This window comes from Lampetra fluviatilis, chromosome 3 (assembly GCF_964198595.1).
Source record: "Lampetra fluviatilis chromosome 3, kcLamFluv1.1, whole genome shotgun sequence".
Lineage (NCBI taxonomy): Eukaryota > Metazoa > Chordata > Hyperoartia > Petromyzontiformes > Petromyzontidae > Lampetra > Lampetra fluviatilis.
The window spans coordinates 19633812-19661325 of NC_136277.1; the positions used below are offsets into that span (position 1 = coordinate 19633812).

General features: G+C 42.8%; 1 protein-coding gene across 1 annotated transcript; it reads left to right on the forward strand.

Moving 5' to 3' along the window:
- Positions 1-410: 410 nt before the first annotated feature.
- LOC144950047 (TBC1 domain family member 2B-like) lies at positions 411-27514 on the forward strand. The gene is made up of 16 exons (XM_078880031.1): positions 411-420; positions 1221-1504; positions 4701-4914; positions 5382-5499; positions 6011-6102; positions 7779-8002; positions 8785-8937; positions 10888-11160; positions 11569-11679; positions 12170-12354; positions 13883-14020; positions 16491-16844; positions 18764-18881; positions 23870-24055; positions 26335-26456; positions 27172-27514. Exons 1-16 carry the CDS (start codon positions 411-413, stop codon positions 27377-27379), a joined length of 2790 nt encoding a protein of 929 aa, XP_078736157.1. The 3' UTR covers positions 27380-27514.

Genomic DNA, 27514 nt, shown 5'->3' on the forward strand with positions numbered 1-27514 from the left:
GGAGTGGCCGACGCGTGTGAAGACTTGCGAGGATTAATGCCAAAAAGTCACCGCAGTGACGACGACGACGCAGGAAGAGGAAGCGACACGGGGAGAGGAACGCGACCAGAAAGTGGCGACTCCCTCCTCGCCCGCCTCTTAGACGCGAGGCGGAGCGCGTCCAGGTACAGAGAACATCACTCGGAGGATTCTTCACGCGCGGATCGACAGCACGCAAGTCGCGCGGCGAAAGCGATCTAAAGACTTAATCGCACTCGCTGTGTAGGCAATCGCTTGAACTACCGGCGTAATTTGTGATTTTTGTTGTATTAAAATTTAATGTACGTTGTTCAAATCGCTTTATTGTCATCAATATTGAGCTTGCACAACTTGCGCGTGCACAACAATCTGTCGCCTGTCTCCGACTGGACATGGAACTAGGTTCGTATCGCCCCGCGCGCGCGTGACCGTGCAAATCCAACACTTTGTGTACACGCCGCGCGCACGGTACGTCAGACGCACACATACAGAGACACACATACAGAGACACACACATACAGAGACACACACAGAGACACACACACATACAGAGACACATACAGAGACACACACATACAGAGACACATACAGAGACACACACACATACAGAGACACATACAGAGACACACATACAGAGACACACACAGAGACACACACACATACAGAGACACACACATACAGAGACACATACAGAGACACCCACAACATACAGAGACACACACATACAGAGACACAACATACAGACACATACATACAGAGACACACACATACAGAGATACACACATACAGACACACACACATACAGAGACACATACATACACACAACATACAGAGACATACACATACAGAGACACACACATACAGAGACACACACATACAGAGACACACACATACAGAGACACACACATACAGACACATACATACAGAGCCACACACATACAGAGACACACAACATACAGAGACACACAACACAAAGACACACAACATATAAAAACACATAACATACAAAGACACACACAGAGACACACACACATGCAGAGCCACGCACATACAGACACACACACATACAAAGACACACACAACACAAAGACACACACATACCAAGACACAAAACATACCTGCGTCTATTGAATCGCCCTCCCTCGTCGCGCGCGTTCACAACAACTCACCTGGCTGACCCGCACGCATTGACACAAACGCAGGTCAACAACAACAACAGCAGCAGCAGCAGCTTCCAGCGAGCCGTGAAGACTGCCAGCCTCGTCAATCTGCGGGCTACCTCTACAAGCTGGGCAAGGGGAGGCTCCGCGGCTTCCAGCTGCGTTGGTTCTCGTACGAGGAGGCGACCGCCGAGTTGGTTTACTCTCGCGGACCTGGGGGGGAGCCCCTCGGAGCCATCCCCCTGGCCGGAGTGTCTCTCATCCCGGCGGTGCAGGACGAGAAGACGTTTAGCGTGCGGACTCCCTGGAGGGAGTACACCCTGAAGGTGAGATTCTTTGTGGGTTTTTTGTGTGTGCATGCTTTTAGTTTGGTGTACACGTCCGGGCACATCCGATTAGCACGGTTGGCTACGTATGTCCCATCTTTGGCCGTCTGGAACGCTCTTTCGTCTGATGTTTGGAAGCCACTGGAGCTTATGTACTTTTAAATTTGGATTGAACACGAATTTCTTTAGAACTGTTTTGTGTGTTTAGTTTGGTGTCCTCGCCCAGCACATCCGATTAGCGCGGTTGGCTATGAATGGTGCAGATGTCCCTTCTTTGGCCGTCTGGAACGCTCTTTCTTCTGATGTTTGGAAGCCACTGGAGCTTACGCACTTTTACATTTGGATTGAAAACTAATTTCTTTATAACTGTTTCGTGTGTGTTTAGTTTGTTGTATTCGCCCAGCACATCCCATATGCTGGGTTGGCTTCAGACGGGGTGAAAGAAGTTAACATACATACATACATAGAAGTTCAACAGTTCAGCAGTTCCATTATCCACTGTTAATTAACGCTGGTTAAAGAAAGTGGCGGGCAAGTTTAAGAATTGGCCAGGAGGTGGCTGTAGTGATATATTGTTGTTTGTGTCATCAAATTAATACAGTACTGGTAATATCAAATACGCACTCAACACACTCGTCAACAGCACTGCCTTTAAAATAAGAAATGTATCATCGGTGACGTTTCGAGCAATGGCCCTTCATAGCACTTCATGATAGAAGCACCAATAGAAGCCATAGCACAACGCATTAACATTATGTAACACGATTTTTGTTGCTGGGTAGTAAGTGTTATTTTTTAATTGCTTATGCCTCCAAAAGTATAGAAAATGGAATAATAGCCATTTTCTGTACTTTAGAGCCATTTTGTTACACAGTGAATTATCACCAAATAATTTGTCAATTAAAAAATATATATTTGTATAAGCAAATGTTAATTTATTGATTTGTTAAAACTATATGCAATGCAATAAACCACAAAGAGGTTTAAGAGCGCTGTACAGTTTAACAAATTAACTTTTAATAAGAGTCACACTGAATCTGCCTGTGCGGCGCTTTGAGTGTTATCCTTCGATACGTTGGTTTTCTCTGGACCAATGGCAAATGCAGAAAATTAATTTGTCCTCACACTTGGCGAGGCATTCATGGGTAATGGCACTAAAGTAAATCATTATTGTATTATGTTGGACTTCTTTCGCATTGTACGTAGCCAACCATGCTAATCAGAGGTGCGTGAAATGTGTCCATATTTTGACAGGCCAACATATTTATCAGTTACCCATGTACCCATGTATTTGCCGTTTACTACATTACCCGTGTAGTTTACTCGAAATGCAATGTCATTTTCCAAGGTCACTTTATGTTATAGTTTCAGCAGTCCGTTATGTTGTGTTATATGCCCTGGCAGTAACAAAAACGCGTCTGTAATGTCTTTTCAATGACGGGGGCATTATCTCTGATGCCGTTTTACTTGTAATCGTTTTCACCAAAGGGGTTTTAATCGTCTATTTCCATCACCTTTTGAATAAAGGTACATCCATGTCTCTCCACATGGATGTATCTACTTTGCAGCAGTCCATTACATGCTGAACTCATTAAGATGGGGGCTCATAAATTGGTATTTGTGGTGGTTATCAGTGAGGGGTTGATAGGTAATCGTCGTTTCAATTGTCAGTGAAAACTGCAGCAAAGCTACCAACTGTATATCAAGTGATAGTAAGTTGTAAGCAGTTTATGTACTTTTGGGATATATACATTGGGAAGTTAGTAGGTGCTGATAAGCAGAAATGCAAATACACTACATGTCAATACAGGAAAGTAACAACTTGTAAGTATAGATTACATATAATACTGTATGAACAACTCTTTTTTATTTTAAAGTTACGTTATGTGAAACCTCTAATCAATGTCAGAAAAGCAGAACAGATAATAATCAGTATCGGATACTAGACTTGAACTTTACGCGATATAATGAGAGTTTGTGTCTGAGGTATTGTAAACACTTCATTTTTAATAACGGGTCATTTTTATGATAATTAGAAATGAATGCGTAACTATAGTTGTATTGCAAAAGTTTTTTATTCTTTTATAATATCTCATCTTGTCAAAGTTGATCATTTTTCCTAAGGGAGTACAAACTCCGTTTATCCGGGGTAAACGGGAAGAGGGTGGGAGGGGATGCATCACCACAGATAGCCCCAGATAAGTGGAAGAATTTTCCGAAACACATTCCTGCGGAGGGAGCTGGTAGGAACGTTGGGTTGCTCGGTCAATGGCCAGGGTCAACGGCGGTGTGGTGTATTCCGCAAATATGCCCGACTGTGAGGGCGGGCGCATAGGTTAAACGTTGAGTTTTATAAGGGCACCACGGGGTGACCAATCCCTCCCCACCCAGCCCCACCCCTTCCACCCCACCCAGCCCCACCCTCCCCACCCAGCCCCTCCCCACCCACCCACCCACCCAGCCCCTCCCCACCCAGCCCCTCCATGCAGGACGGACGGACACAATAATCCCCTGTGGGCTGGTGGAACCAGTGGGTTCTTACCAGTATCACTCTGTTTATCCGTGGTCCTGACTGGATATGTTTGTAAGAGAGAACCAGGCCCAGTACCAGGGTTACTCGGGTTGCAGATTAACGGAGTTTGACTGGACTATGACATATTGCTGGACTGTTCATTGTAGGTCAGCATTGAACAACACTCATTTGGCAAAAAAATACAGAGAAGCGTCAGTGCTGTTTGTCTTATTACTGAAATGAATTTACACATGGTTTTAACAGCATGAGTTTAGTCGTTCGCGAACAAATCAATTTGGAGTTATTTACTTATATAGTACAGTACAATGAGATGTTTCATCATTGAACTTGCAGGAAAAATGGAAAAAAAATCCCCTTTGTTATTGAAGCCAAGTTTCATGGTCCTCCAAGTAGGCTCTAGCAAGACACTGTTAAGATAAAATAAAAACACACAATGGCGGGTCTGAACCAAAACGAAAAATAAACTGTATTACAGTGTCCAACTACAAACGTGTTTACCCAGAAAACACATTTAGCGTAGGCCACGTCGCTATGGAGAATAGAGAAACAAGCCCGCCCTTACTATGCTTGAAAGTTACAATGATGCTCAAACTCTGGACTTTGAAAAACATGATGGAACCTGACCACACTATATACATGTTACGTGTGTACTTTCTTTGTCAGGCAACAAGCAGCAAAGAGATGATGTCTTGGCTAAATTGGTTAAAAGAGAAACGAGATGAGATTCCTAGTGATATTGCGAGAAAATCGCTTCAAGAGCCAGCGTCTGATTCGGTGACAACTTTGGCCTCTAAACCTTTCATTGAAGAGCCATCGGAGGAGCCAGAAGCTGCTGAAACAATTACCGCATTGCCAGCGGACAATGCTGAATCTCTCGGTAAAGTATTTTTTGTAATTTTTTTACAACAATAAATGAATATAGTATATATGCATGTTGTGTCATAGATATCACTTTTGGCCCTGTATTGTTTCATATAACAATGCAGGGGAAACCAAAATGTTTAATACACAATTGCCTGTGATGTTAGTTGTTGGGCAATAATCCCTCCAGGAATGTTAATCCTTATAATAGATACCAAGTTGTATTACAATCCTTATCCTGCTCTGTTTGAAAGTATGGCCCATTTGAATGAATACAAAAAAAACCTGCATTTTTTTTATCAGATTAGAGGTAATTTTAGCTTGTTTCTTTTGTCATGGAGACCATTGTTGTTGTACCTTTCTGACCCCACCCCTACTGGACATCTGTGAAAAAGAGCTTCATAGCTCATCGGATTTCTGCAGGATAAATACAGACTTTAATTCTCAGAAATCCTGTCAACTTTATGTATCTTCTCATTTCAGTTCGACCTGAGATTCACAGAATGCATCAGTGCTCAGATGATGAACAGACGGTCTCTATACCCGATATTTTCCTTCCAGCTGCAAGTGAAAATCAGGAAGAACCGGTTGTGGACGTCACGTGAGTTTAGTCACAGCTCATCGGATTCCTCAAGGATAAATAAACATTCCGATTCTGGGTTCAGTTAGTCGATTGCCAGATTTTACGTGGTAGAATAAAGCGTACGTCCAGCATACGTACATGAGTACTCCAACCGTACTCCAACCTCTTCCAAGATGTCTGACCTGCATAGAAGAGTAGGCCAAATACCCTCTAGAGGGCCGCTCGAAATGGACTTTCGAGGCCATTCTGGCAGCAGTGACATGAGCGATTAGTTGCAGGGCTGCATATTTAGCTTACACCCTTTTATTGTGTTTGCTTTTTAAGGAATCCTATTCATAAAAAAAAACTATTTAAAGTTAAATAGACGTATGGTGCGAACAAAGTTCTACATACATGCATAGTGATTGATATATAATTATATGACTGTAAGCTTGTGTTGGAGTAGAATAAGTATTGTAAAAATGTGGGGTTCTTTATTTAATAATGCATACTTTTAATAATGTTTTTACACGTTTTTTTTTCCTATTAGGAATTCCAATGTTACAAAAACAACGTCCGAGGGTGACTTAGGAAATGCAGCTCTAGATGGAGCTGACAAGCGAACAGACAACAAAGCCCCAGGTACATTTCAAGAGCCATCCTGTCTCATCCTCGCAGCAGCTTTTGGCTAACCATCGAACAAAGATGGTCACTGCATCGCACGCTTTAAGATGCGTTTATGCGGCCGTCTGAAAAGCCACCGGAGCTGTGCACTTTTAAATCTAGATTGAAAACTATTTTTTTTAAACAGTTTTTCGTGTTAAGTTTGTTGTCCTTCCCGCACCTCTGCGATTAGCACGGTTGCCTATGTAAGTTGTGAAAGAAGTTCAACATACATACATACTATTGGCAAAAGGCTCGCATGTATATATATATATTTTTTTTTATTTCTCTACTGTGGTTTGCATAAAATATAATTTTCTTATTTATGCGTATATGTAACTCTATAAAATGTGTTTGTAGTACACAATGAGGAAACATTTAATGTGTTGCTGCTGGCCTTCTCACATGCCTATGGTTCATGTTTCGTCCCTATTTTATTTAAAACAGGCACACATATTGCCAAAGTAAAAATAAGGGTGTGAGAAGTAGTGAGCCAAGGAAACTGAAGTGATGATTACTATAATCATGCATTTTATAGAATGTAGAAAAAATTATTGCTGTGGTTTTTTCACCTGATGACGATTGCTTGTGTTGAAATCGAAACGTCGTGATTTGTTTTATTTATGAGTACTGACTGTCGAACCTTATAAAACTGCGTCATTGCATTTAAGTATTCGCTAACAATTTTGGGGGGTTTTACCTTGCATATATGTGCATCTCAAGATACAGTTTTTGGCAATAGCTTGATTTGGGCTGTGAGAGGTGGCCAGGAAATTGTTGTAGGGATACGGATTTTTGGATCTATTTGTGTAGAGCTTAGAGAGAGCGTTCTCCAGTATCTCCCGTGTGCCAAACACTCCGCTGCAGGACTGTTGTCAAAAAAAGTCTCCACACTCACCGAGGAATTATTTCACATATGAAGGGCATTATTATTGTCGGCTGTGTGGAACCTTTCTGTAAACGTGTTATGAGATGTAATCATGTAGCCCCAAATATTAACTATAAAACAACCTCGTTTTCATGCATAGGCTTTCACGACCAATATTATGATTTGTAATTACTTTCCTTCGTGTTAGATCATTTACGTATAATGCCAATTTGTTAAAATCTAAAAAAATTGTTTAAAATTGTCAAAATTTTGCTTGCTTTTCAACGTTTCGGTTTTATTAATAACCAAATGAATTGGCATATTTGCTCACGTGTCAACTTGATTTGATTGACTCTAAATCACATTATACCTACACGATCTAAAACAAATTACTTCATTATGATGTACATTAGCATCACCGTACATTACAAATTAAAACGGTATATTGAAATAGGTGGACAGTTGTTTTATGAACATATCTGTTCTTGCTAGGGGTTAGTTTCATCTTGAAATGAATAACACTATGACCTTAGCCTGCTCTCCACGCCCACGGAGACATTTTTATTATAAAATTCATGATGGGAATTGAATCTTGTTGTCACATTTTGATGACTGCTATTTACCACAAATGTGGCTTTCATGAGGAACTGCGAACAAGTGTCAGAGGATGCAAAATTGTTCTCGGGTCTTATATAAATAAATAAATATACATTCCATTCTGAGACAAGTTATCCACACGTTTCACTTGTCATTAATGTAATGTCCCTTCGTTTTATATGTGGCCCAGCAGTGGGAAACAAGAACGCTTCCCGTTGGACAACAATCAAAAAGGTGGTATCTCCAGTGCCTTTGGCGACTCATCGCCCACAAGATATACAGGTGTCTGTTCCAGAAGGGCTGAGGCCAGCCTTTACCAAACTCCGCCTCGGAAAAGATTCAGATACACACAGCACTATCTCAGATCTGCAGATGCGAGTGGTGTTCCAAGAACAGGAACTCAAAGCTCAGCAGGTGAGATACTCACTTGGGTTATTGTTGCTCTGGTAGTGTTTTATAGTCTGACTAGCGGGAAGTACCCGGCGTTGCCCGGGAGAAAAAGACACACACACACATCGACTTACCCACACACAGACATTGACCCACACACACAAACACATCGACTTACACACATGGACTCACACACAGACATTGACTCACACACACACATGTAGACTAACTGATAACTGCTGTGACTGGCAGTCCCACGGTCCCTTCCTCCCCAGGTCCGTGTCTTATCCACTGTCCATATGACACTGAAAATAACTTCAGAGTGAATGAAATCAAGCATTCATAGCTTCTCATCAAGTTCACAAACTTTGCAACGAAATTGCTCGTACAATTTTAGTCATTTAAAAATAATCTAGTTGCCTAGTTGATGGCCAGTTTACATTAAAGGCCTTCAGGGCTGTGCTGAGCAAATGCAATTAAAAACATAGAGGGTTAATTTCTATAGAGGGTTAACTTTTACTTAAGCTCAAAATTCGGCCTACTTTTATAAGTAGTTTTATGGAATTGCTCTGTGGACAATATATGTACCTCTGATTCACATGGTTGGCTCTGCACAGTGGAAAAGAAGTTCAATATACATACATGCACCATTGTTGATTGAAAAATATAACGGCCACTCCAATGGCTCGGACTAACAGAGCTTGAGTTTTTGGCAGGACAGACCATCCGCCGAGCAGGAGTGAATTCATCCCAATGTTGAGGCACTCTTGTCAAGCAGCATCTTAACATTGGATTGTGCTGCACAGGAGCTCGTGCGGCTCCTTCATCACACTCTCCAACAAGCCCAGCAGGAGAAGAGGGCATCCCTCGCCTTCCAGGTGGCCTCGACCGAGATTGAGAGGCTGGAGATACTCCGGCATCGTGAACGACAGATTACAGATCTCAGCAATCGGCTTCAGGCAAGCTGCTGCTGGTTTGCAGACTGAAGATGAAGGGTCATCTCCAGCCTCTATCATTCTGCTTGCTTTATCCTTTGAATTGGTTTATGATCTGCTTTTGAAATCAACAGGCAATCCCTATCCACTGTTGGATGGAGGCTTTCTATGTTCGTGGAAATTTCCTTCAGGTCTTTGCGGCTGGAATCTGTTTCATTCCTGCATGTGTGGTGATTTAACAGCTTAAGCATGATATATTTCTTAGCTGCCATCAATACCTAGTTCGGTAAATTGCTTTTGATCGCTTCCACCAGTTTGTCCTGTTGAAATAAATCTGCTTTCTTTTATTAACAGTGAAGGTGTCTGTGCATGCATGTGCAGTATATACGCCCATGCCACTATCTTTGAGGCACTGTTTTTACTTTCGTCAGCATGTATGGCTTCTCTCCTCCGCATGCTCACCATAGAGATATCCTGCGAAAAGCACTCTTGTTTTTACATTCAGCAGTGAACCACCACGTGATTTTCTTTTCAAGCTGATTTTCACATCAGCACAATGAAGTTCAACCTTTATATATATAAATATATATGTCACGATGTCATGTATATGAGGGGGTTTTTGCCTATGGTACATAGTAGAGTTTAGGTAATCAACATGCCGCGTGGGTCGTGGGAGTTATTTGACCATACATCATCATGCTGGTCGGTGCGTGTTGGTGATGTTGCGGCGCATAGACACGGGAGCATAGACGTAGTGTACAACAATAGATTTTGCTGCACTGCCATCTGCTGCTGACTATCTAGCCCTTTACAGCCCTGTGGCAACCTATTTATGTATGTGGTCAGCGATCCAAGCACTATGCAGGCCCGATTGTTCAGCTTAAATACATCAAGCATTTGGGCACATTCCAGGTGATTTAGTCACAGATGGATATTAAGCATATATTTATTACGATAATAGAAGGTCTGAAAATTATCCAGGGGTTGTAAGGGGTCCACAAAGCTGAAAAGGGTACATAGTTGATCTAAACAGCAGGATCTATACACTCGCACTGGTTTGCCTTCATTCACTGCTGTAGTTGTGATTCCGTCATTCATTATGCATTTGTTCCGGGCATGACGTTAAACTGCATCCAGTGATGGTGTTATATAAAATATACCAAAGAAGGCAAGAGGGGACCACCGCAATTCCCCTTTCTCGTTATGGCTCTACGATCCTAAATATGTAAGCTATGCTAAAAGATGTGCAGAGGGGGTGGAATGGTGATCAGATGGGATGGAGGGATCTGCAGCCATCGACATGCCCACTTATGAAGATGATTTCTGCATTTACAGTCAAATATGCCATGTCTACCAGGGCAAAAAGTTGAGAACCACTCATCACTGCTGATATGAGGAGGAGCCTCATGGCTCCTGAGTGTGGCCATGTCTCCTGCCCTGCATTTTGACTATTGTAATGCATTTCTTCAGTGCCTCTCGGCTGAGCAATCAAACAGTAGCAGTGTGTAAAACCTAGAAAAATCTGCATTAATGTATATTATATATTGGTAGTGCATGTTTGGCTGAATGGTGCTATGGTTCGAGCACTCTTCACAATTCCAAGCCTCCAACTTAAAATTCCCGGTAAGGGGTTGAGTCAGTTCACCAGAAAAAAAACGATCTCTTTTTGGCAAGTCAATAGTGGTCATGTCTTGGAGAGAATGATTACTGCAATGGGGATGTGGAATGTTTATCTCTGGCTCAGGACCACCAACAGTTATCAGTACAGACACACTTTGAGGAAAACACTTTGACTCATCGTGTTGGATTACAGTACTTTGCAGCAAGGGGAAACAGCCCGCTGTTTAGAGACCCCAAGCCAATTAAAACCTGTTAAATCAATCAAGGTCGGAGAATATGTTGATGACGGCCAAGGTCGCAATAAAAAATCTATCATGGTAATTTAACATATTTTTGTAATGTCATGGATTTCAGATATCACAGCAACAGAATGAGAAACTGGAAGTGAATGTATCATCGCTGCAAAAAAAGGTGTCGAGCTTCAACGAACAGATGGGGGCCTTCACAGAGATGGTGCGGGCCAAGAATGAAGTGATCCTCAACCTGTCCAGCCGTTTGACCGAGATGGAGGGATCCCAGAAGACCGCCTCCGAGTCGAGCCCCCCCTCTGCCACCTCCACTACCACTACCATCACCACGGTCGACGCTGCTTCGGGGGAAGCGCGCCGAAATGTTGAAAGGCTTAAGGTTATTATCGCCATAATTTCCATCAAATTATTTTATTATACTTCGATGAAGCCCTTCAAATTAGTTTTATTTAATAGAATTCTCATTATGTGGTTTTATTTTGTAGTGAACTAGCCTGCGCATTTGCGCGGGAAACGTAACCAGGATGAGGGGTAGGAGGTGTGATGTGAGCGTGACACACGAACCCTGGCTCAAAGCCAGCCAGCAAAACTCTTTTTAAATAATATAGTATAAGACACCGTTTCCTGTTTCTCATATGGCCAAACAACTTTTGCGTTTGAAATTAGTTTGGTAAGGGTTGCACAAATACATATTTATCTCTACGATGTATTTTATTGAAATGGGAGATTTTTTTACACAATTGTATGATTTCTTAGTTTTTTTTTGTTTATAACCGTTTATGTTTAGGGAGAAATTGATACTTGCAAGTCAATCATAAAATTTTTGGTGGAAGAAGTCACAGCACAGGAGAAACTGCGGATGTCAACCACTAACCAATTCATATTGATGCAAGAAAAGGTGAGACGTTAAGTCAGATTTCCATTAATAGCTATTATATATTTTTAGTATGAAATGTATTGTTTACTGTACGACTGGATATATTTCAATGAAAAAATATGGTCTTTTCAAACCTGACATGCATTTTGTAACATGGTTGTAAGGTGTAATAAGTAAAAAGTGTCGTGTTATTTCTCGCATCGTAAAAGGAAGCATAGAAAAGCTGATTTGGATATTAGCATTTGTAAAACGTTTGACCCCAAAACATGTTTGCATTTGTCATTGCACAGCCACCGACCAGCAGTTTTGAATAATATGAAAATCTATACCTTGAAAACATTTATGGCACCTCATCCTGTTTATTCATTTGCATGGGAGATTTTTCTCTGATTGGATTTTCAGGAACCTGGTTCTTGTTTCTGAACACCGGAATACCTTCCAATCTGAGATCTTTTCAGCCTCAGTCCAATTGACCCTCTGTGATTGTCTTTGTCATATTTCACACGTTTAGTACATGGGGCTGAATGGCCTCTATGCGCAACTGGAAAGCAAGCTGCTGGTGCTGTTGCATCTGCTGCAGTCGCCAAGCAGTTCAGGTGGCGTTGGTGATGAACAGTTTTTGGCAATGCTCAAGGCAGATGTCTTGAATGCCAGGTTGAAGATCCAAGATGAGCCTATATCTCCGTCTATTAAAAAGTAAGCTACGCTTAACTTTGTACCGTTATAAAATATGCTTCTTTTTTCAAATGCACAATTCACATTAAACCTTCAGGCTCATTTGGTTGACAAATTTAGTTGTCAGTAAGTGGTTAAACAGTCACTTCACCCATTCATTGTGTAATGTATTGTGATATTTTATACGGCGTTATACGTGCAAATTGCATCTCGCAACGCTGTACAATTTGAAATGTGCGAAGGTTTAAAAGTGAGGTGTAGGAAACCAGAGACTAACCAGAAGGCAGGCAGCACTGGTGCCAGCAATAGCCCAAGCTCATGATTACTCCCCAAAATTTGCCATGGTAGTCTATAATGTACGATTATGCACTATATGAGTATTTAACACCTCGACAGGTTCCGTGCGGATGGAAATTTGGTATTTGCCATTTCATCACGAGTGGACAAGTAACATTTGCGGCCAATAAATTATTAAAAACTTTAGAACTGGTAGATTTTATTTTTTTTGTAATTTAAATTGTGCAAAGCATTCACGACCGAATTCATGTTTTGAGGGAAATGTGTTTCTTTCATACGAGTCCATCATGCACTTGTTTACAGATACTAGTTAATTAGTTAATTATGAAAACTTTCTTGCTACCCACATGAACCTATCCCTAAATTAGATTGTTCACATGCTAGTGGATTAATTCACATTTTCACCCCCAAATATTCATTGTGTATCAGCCTATCTCTGATAGAAGCCTTTTTTTTGCAAAAATCTGTTTTGTAGTCTACTTATCTCCTTGTACTGATCTTTAAAATAGGGGGGGGGGATGTTACATTGATTCCTCATTTAATATCAGTTCTTAAGCTTATGATGCATACATTAAATTACGTGCTTAAGAATGTTTTTCAAGTTGTGTATTTGTATGTAAGGGATTCATTTGTGTATAGTTTGGTGTCATTACCCCGCTTATCCAATTAGTGTGGTTGGCTACATATGGCGTGAAATAATTTCAACATACTTACATTTGACCCCTGAAGCAGCTAGAAGTGAGATACATTCATCAACAGGGTGAGAATAATAACGATGCCCTTTATTTTTAGAGGAAAGCATTACCTAGTCTCAAGACTTTTTCAGGAGGGTCCTGCAGTGTAATGAGGCAGGGGTGGTTTTGCGATGTGTAAACCCATTTGAATAAATTGCAAGTAATTTTTCACCAAAAGAATGTTTAAACGATTCTAGTTACATTGTACGTTTCTTTAACTATGGGAGGAAACCGGAGGACCTGGAGGAAACTCCTGTAGAACAGGGGGGAAACATACAAATTCCACACAGAAAGGGGGCCCTGTCGGGAATCGAATGCAGGCCACTTCTTTGTTGTGAGACACAAGTGTTACCACTGTTACCACTACGCCATCTTGAAAGCTGTCCTTGAAAGTTGTCCTCTTAAGGAGAGCAGGACAAGTACATGAGCATATTCCACATCACTGATATTTTGCAACAACAACAAAAATGTGGGCTAGAGGCGTGATAGCACACGTTTTATTTATTTTTTCCACCCAGGAATGTCGACATATATGGATTTAAGCTGGAACAGAAAGGCGATGATCCAATGACCATCCTGGAACGAGCTCAGCTACTGCAGGAGATGTCTGCTGAAGTTGTCGGCAGCACAGCAACCAACCGAGTCGTCCTGGACAGGTGGGAGGGCACCCCTATTGGTTAATAGGGTGCCGCGGTGGTGAAATGTTAACTACCTCGTCAGATATACAGGAGGTTGTGGGTTCGATCCCAACCCTGACGCCTGTATATTTGGAGTTTGCATGTTTATCTGCCCATCGTCACACGGATTTTTATCCCGGGTTCTCCGGGTTTTCCCTCCACATTTAGAATCAACATGCGTTTAGAGTATTTGGCTACAATACATTTCCACATAAGCCACTTCATTGAGATCCCGGGACGTCATTTGGTTAATCTCTCCACGGTAGCAAGATGTTAACTCCCTCGCCTGGTATGCAAGAGGTCGTGGGTTCGATCCTGACCCTGACTCCTCGATGTCTGGAGTTTTCATGGTCACATGGGTTTTTCTCCGGGTCCTCTGGTTTTTCTCTCCACAATTAAGAATCAATGTGCGTTTAGAGTATTTGGCTGCGATAAATGTACATTGTGATGAGCCACTTCGTTGAGCTATCATTTGTGGCCAGGTCGCTTCTGAAAAAGAGCTGTACAGTTAAGTGGGACTTTTAAAAGCAAAAATAGTTTCGTTTTGGTAAAGTAGCAAAAAATGTTATTCAATTGGCTGTTTTGCATGTGGTCTGATCATTTATGAAGTAACCTTTTGAATTGGGCCTCATAACAATATTTGCATGCTTGGATTTGATTGTTCGTTCACCCCTAGTACACATTACGGAGTAACATGTGCCAAGGTGAAAAACACTTAATGGGGAAAACCCCACAATATTTCACGACCTTTGCACCTCTGTAGAGGATTGAAACTTAAACAATGTTGTTATTAGTCACCATTAAAATGGTAAAGCACCTCACTGCTGCTTGTTTGTCTAACTCATCATTTGGGTATTTAAATAATTTCCAACTGTGTAGTAACTTATTAAAATTAAACGATTAGCAGCATTTTAACATACTATATGTAGCATACAGTCCTACCACTCCTGTGTTCTTTGATTGTGAGTTTATTTCTTTACAACATTTTGACGATAATTTATTGTCAGATGGTTTATTTGGTCAGGGCTGGCCACAGAGCTAATTCTCATAAACTCATTAGGCTGTAGTAGCACAGCCACCTGGGAATTTATTCAGAATATTACTATTATGTTGTGTTAGTGATGACACGATGTACATTCATTCTTAGGGATAGATCAGAGTGTGCTAGTATCATAGTCCAGTTACTGAATTTATTTTAAATGAACATTTTCCAATTATTTGTTGCCTTAACACTGACATTTGTACCAATACTCTTTGGTTCTTTCGTTAAAGTCACGTAGGTAGAAAAATAATAGATCACGACATTTCGATCACAACACAAGTAATCGTCATCAGGTGGGACAACCATAGCAAGAAAAAACTGCTGAAGTAAATTTCGATTTAAAGCTTTCGTGACTGCAGGGATTCATCTTCTTGGTTCTTTCGGTAAAGTCACGTAGAAGGGAAATAATAAAATAATAAAAATAAAACATAATAAAATACAATTCTCACGACGTTTCGGCTACAACGCAAGCAGCCGTCCTCAGGTGAAGAACAGGTCTGTCGGAAAGACAGCGTCTGAATGAGCACCACCATTCAGACGCTGAATGAGCACCACCATTCAGACGCTGTCTTTCCGACAGACCTGTTCTTCACCTGAGGACGGCTGCTTGCGTTGTGGCCGAAACGTCGTGAGAATTGTATTTTATTATGTTTTATTTTTATTATTTTATTATTTCTCTTCTACGTGACTTTACCGAAAAAACCAAGAAGACTGCTGAAGTAGGCGAGAGATCTGCCGTGGCACAAGGTTATATAGGCCTCGGCAGTAGGGGGGAGAGAGAAGGGGGGGGAGGGGCAGAAAGTGGACCCCGCAGCAGCACCCAGGTCACTGGAGTAAAGTGTGCCACCGCGGCAGCATTGGAGAGGTCGGCTGCAGGGGGGGAAAGAGAAGGGGGGGAAGGAGGCAGGGCAGAAAGTAGCACCCGGGTCACTGGTGGACTTTACTCCAGACCGGGTGCTACTTCGGGTGCTGCTGCGGGGTCCACTTTCTGCCCTGCCTCCTGCCCCCCCTTCTCTCTCCTCCCCTGCAGCTGAGGCCTATATAACCTCCTGCCACGGCAGATCTCTCGCCTACTTCAGCAGTTTTTTCTTGCTGTGGTTGTTTCACACCTGATGACGATTGCTTGTGTTACGTGTGGTGGGGTAAAGTGTGGGTAATCCCACCTTTTCCAAGACACCTGGTCTGCATGGCAGAGTAGAGGCTATCCGGAGCTTTCTCGCGTGGAAGTGAGGTAGGCAATTGCAGGGCTGCTCCTTTATGTTGTCATTCCCCCGCACCTCCGATTATATGATCACGGCTGGCTACGTAGGATGCGAAAGAAGTTCTACAAACAAACAATACCATTTATTATTACAATCATCATCATTGGCACTTTCGGAAACTGCATTTGTGCATTCTGTGAAGCAGATGGGAGACCTTCCTGTCGAGCCACGACCTTTGCGTATCGCCGGAGCTAAAGCAGCTGGTGCGCGGCGGCGTGCCGCACACGCTGCGACCCCGTGTGTGGGCCTGGTGCGCGGGCCGGCGAGTGAGTGAGGAGCGGCGCCATCAGCCGCCCGGCTACTACCACGCGCTCGTGAGCCACGCACAGAACGAGCGCACCAACCCCGACGCTCGGCACATCGAGCTCGACCTGGCACGCACTCTGCCCAACAATTGCCACTTCGAGGCGTTGAGTCCCAAGGTCGGGCAACTCCGCAACGTGCTGCTCGCGTTCGCGTGGCGCAATCCGGACATCGGCTACTGCCAAGGGCTCAACAGGTGAGGGTGACAGCACACGGCCCTTCTCGATCACGTGAACTCGCTGTCGAGACACTGAATGAATGGGTTGGTACCTATTGTGTACTCGCTTGGGTAAAGTCCACAAGCAGGTACATGTGTAGTCATATCGGGGATGTCACTGTATGGTGCCGGCCCGAGAGGGCCGTGGCGCGCGATGCACTGTCTGCGACTCAGTTGGACTTGCTACACAAGTATGCCCTGTAAATGCAGGTTCCACTTCGAGTTTCAGGTTATGGATCATCACTGTGTAGGGCACAGCAATGTTTTTCCCCACTGTACTGCCTTCATAGTATCAACGCGCAGACCTATATATGAACTGTGTCAGATTCATTGTTGCTTTGACCTTTACATCTGGTCTCACAGCAACTTTAACAGTTCACAGCCTATGAAAAAAATTGCACAAGGGTGAGTCAACGTTTTTACCCTGATCATCAAGGAATTGTCATGCATCATTGAAAACTCGCCGCAGATGCGAGTCTTGTTTTTTGTACTTTCCAGACCAAACGGCACACATTTTTTTTAGAAGTGGATAAGTTTTCCGATTCCGTTGGAACAGAAGTCATATTGTTGGCTCTGGAACCAACATTTGACTGCAGTAATACCCTCTTGATCACTTAAAAATCTCTTTCTGTAAACATGCGGCTTCAATGCTTCACATCGTCATGCGTGGGGTGTCATCGCCAGGAACTGCATGCATTTCTGAATGGAATTCCAATATTTTATTTATCTGCAAATGCAACTCCCTGTAAGGAAGAGAAACAAACGTTTAATCTCACGTGAATACTTTAGAAAAACGATGCCACACATATACCAAGTTGTAGTTCCTTCACAGTGAGGAGAAAAACATATTTTAACTCCTCTTCGTAGTGAAATCTGTAGGTCAATTTGCCTCCCGGTCGTCTTGGTAGCTCGTGCGATCTTGCCGATCTGCTGGTTTGTACTCCACGTATTACCATGGTTCCCCGAATACAAACTCTGGTCCAGGTTCTCTCAAAAGAGATGTGCGTTGCCTTCTTGCTCATTTGGCCAATTGATTGGCTTATACTGGTAGGAACCTCCTGGTTACACCAGCCCACAGGGGATTATTGTGTCCGTCCGTCGTGCATCCAAAAATGGGAGGGGCGGGGCTGGGTGGAGAGGGGAGGGTGGGGAGGGGCTGGGTGGGGAGGGTGGGGCTGGGTGGGGGATGGGAGGGGTGGGGATGGGTGGGGAGGGAGGGGCTGGTCACCCCGTGGTGCCCTTATAAAACTCAACGTTTAACCTACTCACGCCGGCTTGTGCCCGCCCTCACAGTCGGCCATATTTGCGGAATACACCAAGCCGACGTTGACCCTGGCCATTGACCGAGCAACCCAACGTTCCTACCAGCTCCCTCCGCAGGAATGTGTTTCACGTCACCCTGAACGTGTGTTGGGAGGAACTAAAGGATGCGGGCTGCCATTTGCGGTGCTCGTTGTGCCTGCAATGACAGAGTCGGTACAACAAGCAGGGTTCATACCTATATCTACCGTTTGAGTATTTTCATCTCGGGTGTGATATCATTGACTTCTATGACAAAAATACTTAAACAATTATAAACATGCCAAAGGGGATGCTTCTGTTAAAAAAATACACTTGAAGAATCTCAGGATGCATTCAGAAGTCAAGATTAAATTATGTATATTTCACATTCAAAACTTGTATTCTTTTATGGAGTGGAGATTAATATGGGGGCAACAACCCTCCATCTGACAGTGTTTGATTATATTTATTGTTGTTCACCTGTTTGTACGGAAAATTTTAATTAAACCTGCTCCATTCCCTTGCCTCGTGAAATTGAAAATCCTCAGCTCATGCAACACTTGATGGAATGCGGCCTTATTGGTGACGCTGCCAACTGGGATTTGTGTTCTCTCCAGATTGACTGCCATCCTGTTGCTGTGCCTGGAGGAAGAGGAGGCGTTCTGGTGTCTGGTAGCACTTATTGAGTTCATCATGCCCGCCGACTACTACAGCAAGAAACTGATTGCTTCACAGGTATCCCAACACGCGCGCACACACACACCCTTTGTAAATCTCTGATTAGCTGGGTTTCCTAGTCCGGTAACACCAGTGTGCTAAGGAACACGTGCAGGATTGCTTAGTTTGTGTAACATATGTGTATATATATAAACAAAGACACAGATCCCCCGTATAGCCTTCACAGACTATTGGGGCAAGTGCCATTAGCGAGCACCGATGAAGGCTGACATTGCACATGAGGGGGTGGGTGGTCAGCACCACGCCCAGCTGCCTTTGCCTCCCCAGCGACGATATTTACACACTTCACCAGGTACTCATTTGAAGCTGAGTCGACCTAGGAGAGGCCCATAACCGGTTCAGGTAATCGTCACTGGTATTGGCCATGAGTGGGAATCGAACCTGGGTGACCAGGTTCATAGTGCAATGCACTAACCGCTACACTATATACATATATATGTACACACACAGCTGGGGTTGAAGCTATGGTGCAGTGATGATTGCATTGCGCTATGAACCCGGCAACCTGAGTTGGATTCCAAAACATGGCTAATGTCATTGGCGAGTGATATCTGAACTGGTCCCCAACCCGCAGTGACCTTACGTGCTCAAGTCCGGTTACACAACTCCCGCGACTGACATGGCATGGAGAAGAAGCCTTGATCCAGCAGTGGATTGACGAAGGGCATTACATTACATACTATTTTATATAAAGCTGATTGCAGGTGGATGAATGATTGATGTTCATTATAATTTTGTTTCTAAACCCAAACAAAATGTCCCTGTCTGTGGTATTTGTCGTTCTTTATTAAAAACATGTTTTAAGTTCATCTTCATATTTGGAGTAAATTACAAGGTGGACAAAACCATAAGGTAAAATCCTAAGTTGCTATATTTTGAGATGATTGTGATACCATTTTCCAACATCAATTAAGTGTTCCTGTTTTGACATTATCTTCGGGGTAAAATGCAGGGAAACCCTGTGGTATTTTCACACGGCTCAACAGTATAACCATACTCCTAGAAATATTGGGGATAAATTTGAGATTGTTGACCCAAAAAAATTAGGTTGGCGAATGGATGATCTAAATTTGCATAATTATTTTTCGAAACATACTTATGGTAGGCATGCCTTTAATTTTAACAATGAGCGTCTCAACGTACACCACAAGCGACTTACCTTAAAGTTAATAAAACATAAATATAGGGCATCATAAATAAAATTAAAATGCTGCTTCGGTAAACTAAAGAGGAAAGCCTATTCTCAGATGTAGTAACAACAACATTTGTGAATTAGAAGAGTTTGTAACCATGATACGATTAAAATACACATATATATATCTTCCTGATGACGAACGCTTGTGTTGCGATCGAAACGTCGTAGTTTTTTTGTTATGTTTTGTTATTTTCTTTGAACCTATCTACGTGACTTTACCGAAAGACCCAAAGAATAATACATATATCGGCGAGCCAAATTGCCTGAACGGCAAAATCCTGAAGTCGCTATGCCCCATGCCAGACGCCACAATATGCAGGGCTACCAACAGTTAAACATTACATGCGAGAGGGAAAACTCGAGGGCCCTGTCTTTGGTTTGTTTGATTTAGTAGCGTTTACTGCATCAGGTGATGTAAAACAGGGGCAGTGGAATAAGGCTTTATTATGCAAGTGGTCTAACTGGCTAAAACAAATTTTGTAACACACGAATCTCTCTTTGTTTGTGGGCTGCACTTTACTATTATTGACCCTTGAACTAATTTTAAGATGCAAGGAGTCTTGCCTCACTTGCTACGCAGCCATTACAAAGTCTCTTATCTATCAGTCTAAGCAAATCGCTGTGGGAATATAGATAAAATAAGTACATTTTTATACCCTGGCCTCAAGAATAACAAGATCTTCAGATAAGCGGACAAAGGATAAAGAGAGGATATTCTGGATTGCTGTTTTAGTCTTGCATGTGCGAGACAACATACGTTGTTTGTGATTTTTGTTTTTGTAACTCGGAAAGCTTGAGTTCAATAACCTTATTTAGGGTCATGAAGTAGCCCAGCAGTCGCACCGCCCATTTGCTGCTTCTTGCAGAGGTTCACAGTTCGAATCTAGTGGCCGCCCTCATTAATAGTCTGCTTCAAAGTGGATGTTATAGATCCCGGGACGTCATTTGGTTACTCTCTCCACGGTAGCAAGATGTTAACTCCCTCGCCTGGTATGCAAGAGGTCGTGGGTTCGATCCTGACCCTGACTCCTCGATGTCTGGAGTTTTCATGGTCACATGGGTTTTTCTCCGGGTCCTCTGGTTTTTCTCTCCACAATTAAGAATCAATGTGCGTTTAGAGTATTTGGCTGCGATAAATGTACATTGTGATGAGCCACTTCGTTGAGCTATCATTTGTGGCCAGGTCGCTTCTGAAAAAGAGCTACATAGCTCAGTGGGCCTTACCTGCTAAAATAAAATAAGTAGTTTAAACTAGTTTTGATATCTTAATCAGTGCCCTCTTCCGCAAAAACATGACAGAAACGTCCTGAAAAAGAGCCATGCGACTCAGTGAGGCTTTCCTGGGTAAACAAGCCTAATAAATAAATATATTTATGTTGATACATCTAAAATCTAACATCTCACTTGCCATTTTGTCTTTTCCTTTGAAGAGAAATTCATATGTTTTCTACAACAAAAAGGCATTCCTGAGGTTCGAGGTGGACATTTTCATAAAGCTGTATATTTATTGAGGGTTTAACAATCAATATCGGTTGTTAATCTCACGATTTGTATCCATCTTCTCGGTTGAAGTTTTGTCTGTTTATATATCTGGATGGCTTCATAAACAAACCTTTGATAGTAGCCCGAAGGTTTGCAGAGTACATTGGTCTCGGAAAAAACAATCTCATGCGAGCCCACAGCGTAATAACAATTGTCAGCTACGGCAGATGTATTGGTTCTGCCATGTTTCAGATCTGTCTTGTGTTCGTGAAAACGGTCCGAGACATGTCATTTCATTTCCCCAATGTAACAGCCACTGCAGGTACAACTCAGTTTGAAAACTCCAGGGTATTGCATGTCAGGAATGACCTCCTTCACAGATGCGATTAGATCACGGATTTTGTGTACTGTATTGAATCGGACCTGGATCTTGTGTTTGTTTAAGATTTTGGAAATCTTTTTGTTAACACCTGCTATGTATGGTAAGTGATGGTTTTGATTGGATTCTCAGGAGGGAGATTGTTTCTCCATGGTTGGAGAAACAGCTTTACGAATAATGCGGTCCGAGTACCCATTCATTTTGAGGGCTTGGTGCACGTTTTCCAGTTCACTGGCTAGGTGGTGTTGGTCGGAGATGCAGTGGGCCCTATGGTGTAGTGTTTTGATGAGGGAATTCTTCTGTGCCGGATGGTGGTGGGAATCAGGTTTTAGGTAGGAATCTGTGTGGGTGGCTTTCCTTTGGACAGGAATGGTAGATTATCATCCTTCTACATGTAGAATGAGTGTCGATCTACTGCTGGATGAGGGTCTCCCAAGCCGTGCATGTCGTGGGGATTGTTTGACCATACCTCACCGAGCCAATCGGCGTGGGTAGCTGAAGGCGGAAGCACCCACTTATACATAACATAGCTCTGTGTCCAACACAACTGTCAGATTGCGTTGAAGGATTTCTGCGTGTTATACTGTTCTTGGTGCTGTCAAACACTTTCAACAATCCTTGCAAATCTTGTGGTCAGACTGACCAAGACAGATATGTAAATAAATACATGTTATCTCCTTATGGTAGATATACTGTACGACAAAGCCATATAGAATGAGAGAGACTTTTCTGGTCAATGTGTGAAACAAATTTTCAACTGTAAGAACAGGGAGTGTTTAAACAAATTAACAATAGCGAACTTGCACGTGAAAAAAAAACTTGCAATGAGTAGTCCTATGGTCCTCGTGGACATACACAATTTTAAAAGTTATTTGTTGCTTGTAAAAGCCTAAATCACGTGCTTTGTTGGATGCAATCTTCCAACATGGTTGTTTGACCGCAAATCTATTTAATTAGTTTACATCGAATCAATTTAGGTATCCCAACATTTTGTGATTTTTTTAAAAATGTAATATTATTACCACTCAAATATTGCATGTACAGCAATTGGACAGTTCACTGCTGGATGAAGCCTCCCCATGCTGCGTCCATCATAAGGGTTGTTTGACCATACTTACCAATGCCGGTCAGTGTGGATTGGTGAAGAGACAGAACCAGCACTGTAATATATCACTCACCACTGATGCTGGCCGTGGCCAGGAGTTGGACTTGAGTTTCCAGGTTGATAGCATAATGCCCTTATATAGAACGAACAATTGTGGCATATTATAATTTATTCTCTGCAACCTGGCCTAACTGGCAAGTGTTCTAACCGCCAGTGATATAAATAACTTCGATTAATGTTTGGAGTGGGGCCACAATGGTTAGCACATTGCATTGTGAATCCATTATTAATATTTTTTAAAGCTATTGCTGGCAATGTATAAGATTAGTGGAGAGTGATTTCTGAATGGATCCTTGATCCCACCCCTAATTTTTCCAACCCACACTCACCAATTAGGTGAAGTATAAACTATTTTTTATTTTACCAGGTAAAGCCCACTGAGCTATATAGCTCTTTTCAGAAGTGACCTGGCCACAAATGATAGCTCAAGGAAGTGGCTTATCATGTGGAAATTTATAGCAGCCAAATACTCAAAACACGTTTCTATATATACAGGCATCAGGGTCCGAATCGAACCCACGACCTACTGCATACCAGGCGAGGTAGTTAACATCTCGCCACTATGGTATGATCAACAATCTTTGCGTGGAGGTGCTGTGATCATTCGGTTTATTGATAAAGTGCTGTAAATAATTAGTGTAGTTATTGGTCATAGACGAATTATGACAACGTACGAGCGCTTGTCTGCTGTATGTCCTTTTGGCAAGTTGACGATCTCGAGGGGAAATACTCAAGTCGGTGTCATTCTGCCCGGTCCCGCGCAGGCTGACCAGCGCGTGCTACGCGAGCTGGTGGCCGAGAAACTGCCTCGCATGCACGAGCATCTGGAATCGCTGGGCGTTGACCTCACGCTCGCCTCCATCAACTGGTTCCTGGTGCTGTTTGTGGACAGCCTGCAGAGCGACGTGCTGTTCCGCGTGTGGGACGCCGTGCTCTTCGAAGGGAGCAAGGTGTGACGCTCGCTCGCGCGCCCCGTCGGTTTGATGCACCGGTGTACAGGGTGGTCCAGATGTCTTGTGAACCCCATTCAATTCTCAAAAACGTAATGTTTTTTAAAGGAAGGTTTATGTAAAACAGAAATTAATATGCAAAGGGTGAAAAAAAAAATCAAGACTTAATTCATTTGGGGATGGGGGGGGTCCACAGGACATCTGGATCACCCTGTACATGGACACTTTATCACGTTCGTGTTTTCTGCTCACACAAAAGGGGTCCTTTACATGGATTTCCATTCACTGATTGAAGAGACGCGTCTAACCGGTCTTGCGTGCATTGCTGGGCGTTCTGAAGTATGACTCACGGTCAAGGAGACAGAGGCACATTTCGTCCCGTGTCAGTTGTGGTAATTGAGGCAAGGGCAAGGATATAAACTACAGTTTGACTCGTCTGCGATTAAATGTGGATTAATGGTTATCGGGGAGCTGCTGTGCTGTAACAGTTGGCATGCTGGACTTGCAATCCAGGGGTTGCGGTTACCACTCCATCGGCACAGCAGCTGGAAGGATATGGGCAGGTTTTTTTTTTAAACCCTCCCAGTTCTGTCCACCCAGCAGTATAAATGGGTACAGCACAGTTAATAATTGATTGACAGGTCGTATGTGGTCGGGTAAAGTGGAGGTGTTCCAAACCTCGTCAAGCACGAATGGTCGGCGTGGAAGAGTAGATGAAATGCCCTCTTCAGGTCCCAGCATTTGGCATGTCTTTCCCCCCACACTTGATTAGCACTGTTGGCTAGGCACGGTGCGAAAGAAGTTCAACATGCATACATGCAAGCGATGTCAACGTCTGGACCTTCACCTTTTAAATGGTTATGATTAAATCATTTGCAACACTGTCCATGGTCGTGCGATGCTCATTACAGATGGGTGTTGTCACCGATGAATGAGTATTAGGACACCATAACTCAATTTTTGTTTTGTAAACAGCAGTTTGTTGTCAATGGTTACATATTTTCTTTGTTTTCCCACAAATGCAGAGCATTTATTTGCAATTCATGTTATCGTATTTCTTTTTCGATACATGTGTTTATTTTTTAAAGGTATTAAGACTAAAAGGTATCTTAACAGTGCATTCTACCAAACTTCATGTACACATTCCACCCACAACAGCATCATTCCCTATTCCACTTCATCACTAACCACACTATTGCATAGCTCTGCACAATGTCCATCTGTGTTGTATTGTGTGAAGCAACGGGTAGAGCTGGGATAGTCCTTGTGTTCCCATTGTGTGTGTTTTAGACTTAAAATATCTCACTAAATGCATAATCAAATTCTGATCAAATAATGTTCTTACAATATAGGCTTCAATAAAACTTTTTTACCACTGGCACACGACATGAAGGGGAGTAGAGGCAATGATGTGTTTGGGAAAATAAAAAGGAACGGGAACAAGAGAGCAGAGAGAGAATGAGAAATCAGAGGAATAGGATGGAAAAGGAACAGGAACATGGGACTGAATGGAAGAAAGAGGGAATGACTGAGCCGAGATGTTGTGGATAATAATCTCATTATATTGGAGGGATGAATGGTATGAAGATGGAGTAAGCTGAAGTGAACTGCATGGAATAGCGTCTGGGGTGCTGCAGTGGCGAGATGTTAACTCCCTCGCCTGGTATGTAGGAGGTTCGTGGGTTCGATCCTAACCCTGACTCCTCTATATATGGAGTTTGTATGTCTCTCTCCCCATGGTCACATGGGTTTTTCTCCGGCTCTGGTTTTCCCTCCACATTTGTAAACATGCGTTTAGAGTATTTGACTGCTATACATTTACACATGATGAGGCACTTTGTTAAGCTATCATTTGTGGCCAGGTCGCTTCTGAAAAATAACTATATATTTCAGTGGGCCTTACCTGGTAAAATAAAAAATAGTTTCGTTTTTCGTTTTTCATTTTCTCAGGGGACAGTGAGGGGAGGGATTCAGAGTGAGAGTGACTAACGAGAAGTCACGTGACTTACGGGAGGCTTGAGCTGATCTAAAGTATATATTTATAAAAAAATATATATATATCGATTAATTTAATGTATTTGTGCATGCAATGGTTTATGTTGGTGTTCCTGACAACACAAAATGCATCTCATTCACTTGGAATATTTTGAAGGTTTCGTTTTTGTAACGGTCCTAAAGAATGCATTTTAAAATAGGGTTGGCTAAACTTCATGAAAAGGATCTTCCTCAAAAAGCAGGTGCAAATGAATGTAATTATTATTGAATTTGAAACTCCACAGGTCATCTTTCGCTATGCCCTCGCAATTCTCAAGTTTAAAGAGGAGGAAGTACTCCAACTTCAAGACTACACATCTGCATTCAAATACCTCTGCTACTTCCCACGAAACATATACGACTTTAAGTACGTATGACTTTATTCTAGTTTTGTGTTGACATGCAAAAATTAAAGTCTTAGTATATCATGAATGTCATAATTGGAATATAATAGAGCAAGTTGCTTGCTTGGCTACATTTTTGCCAACTAAATAACCTTGTTGAAGCTTCAGCAAATGTTTAAGCACCCTAAACTCTTATCTCCATCACACTTATCCTTGTAAAAAATAAACGTGGTATCTTAAGCAATGGTGTCACACGCTTGTTCTGCAAAATAACTAAAGAGAGAATGAGTTTCTCAAGAATTGCAGGAATACCCACGTTCTGAGCCTCATCTCATTGTGTCGGTGAAGCCCTGTTCAGATGGGGTGCCACAGTGGCGAGATGTTAACTACCTCGCCTGGTAAACAGGAGGATATGGATTCTATACAGACCCTGACGCCAGTATATTTGGAGTTTGCATGTTTTCCCCGTGGTCGCGTTAATTTTTTCTCCCGGTCCTCCAGTTTTTCCCTTCACATTCAGAAACGTGCGTTTAAGAGCATGTAGCTGCTATATATGTCCACACGATAAGCCACTTCATTAATCTATCATTTGTGGCGAGGTCACTTCTGTAGCTCAGTGGGCCTTACCTGGTATAAAAATTAAGAGTTGTTAAATAGCTTGTATGTCTGCTGGTATGTGACTGTGCCTGCGCTGCCCTTGTTTTATCTGCACCTGCTGGAACGTCTGTCCCTCGGCAGGAAACTGTCCCACCTGGCCTTCCAGGAGATGAACCCGCTGAGGAAGAGGAACATTGACAATCGGCGCGCTGTGCACATCGAGCGCCTGCGCGAGGAGCTGGGAGAGCTGCTGCGCATCCAGGGCGAGACTGTGCGATTCCGCAACAGCTACGTCCCCTCAAGGCCTGCCGCTGTCAGTCCCAGCACAGATGATGAGAAGCCAACGTGATCCCGAGGCCTTTGTTGAGGAGGTGTCGTCCGAGAATTGCGTGGTGCCTGTGTCAGTGTTAAGGAGGCATCTTTAAACTGCGATAACCTCTTTCAGTGTTGTGCATGCAGTGCGATAGCAGTCACATACGGGTGT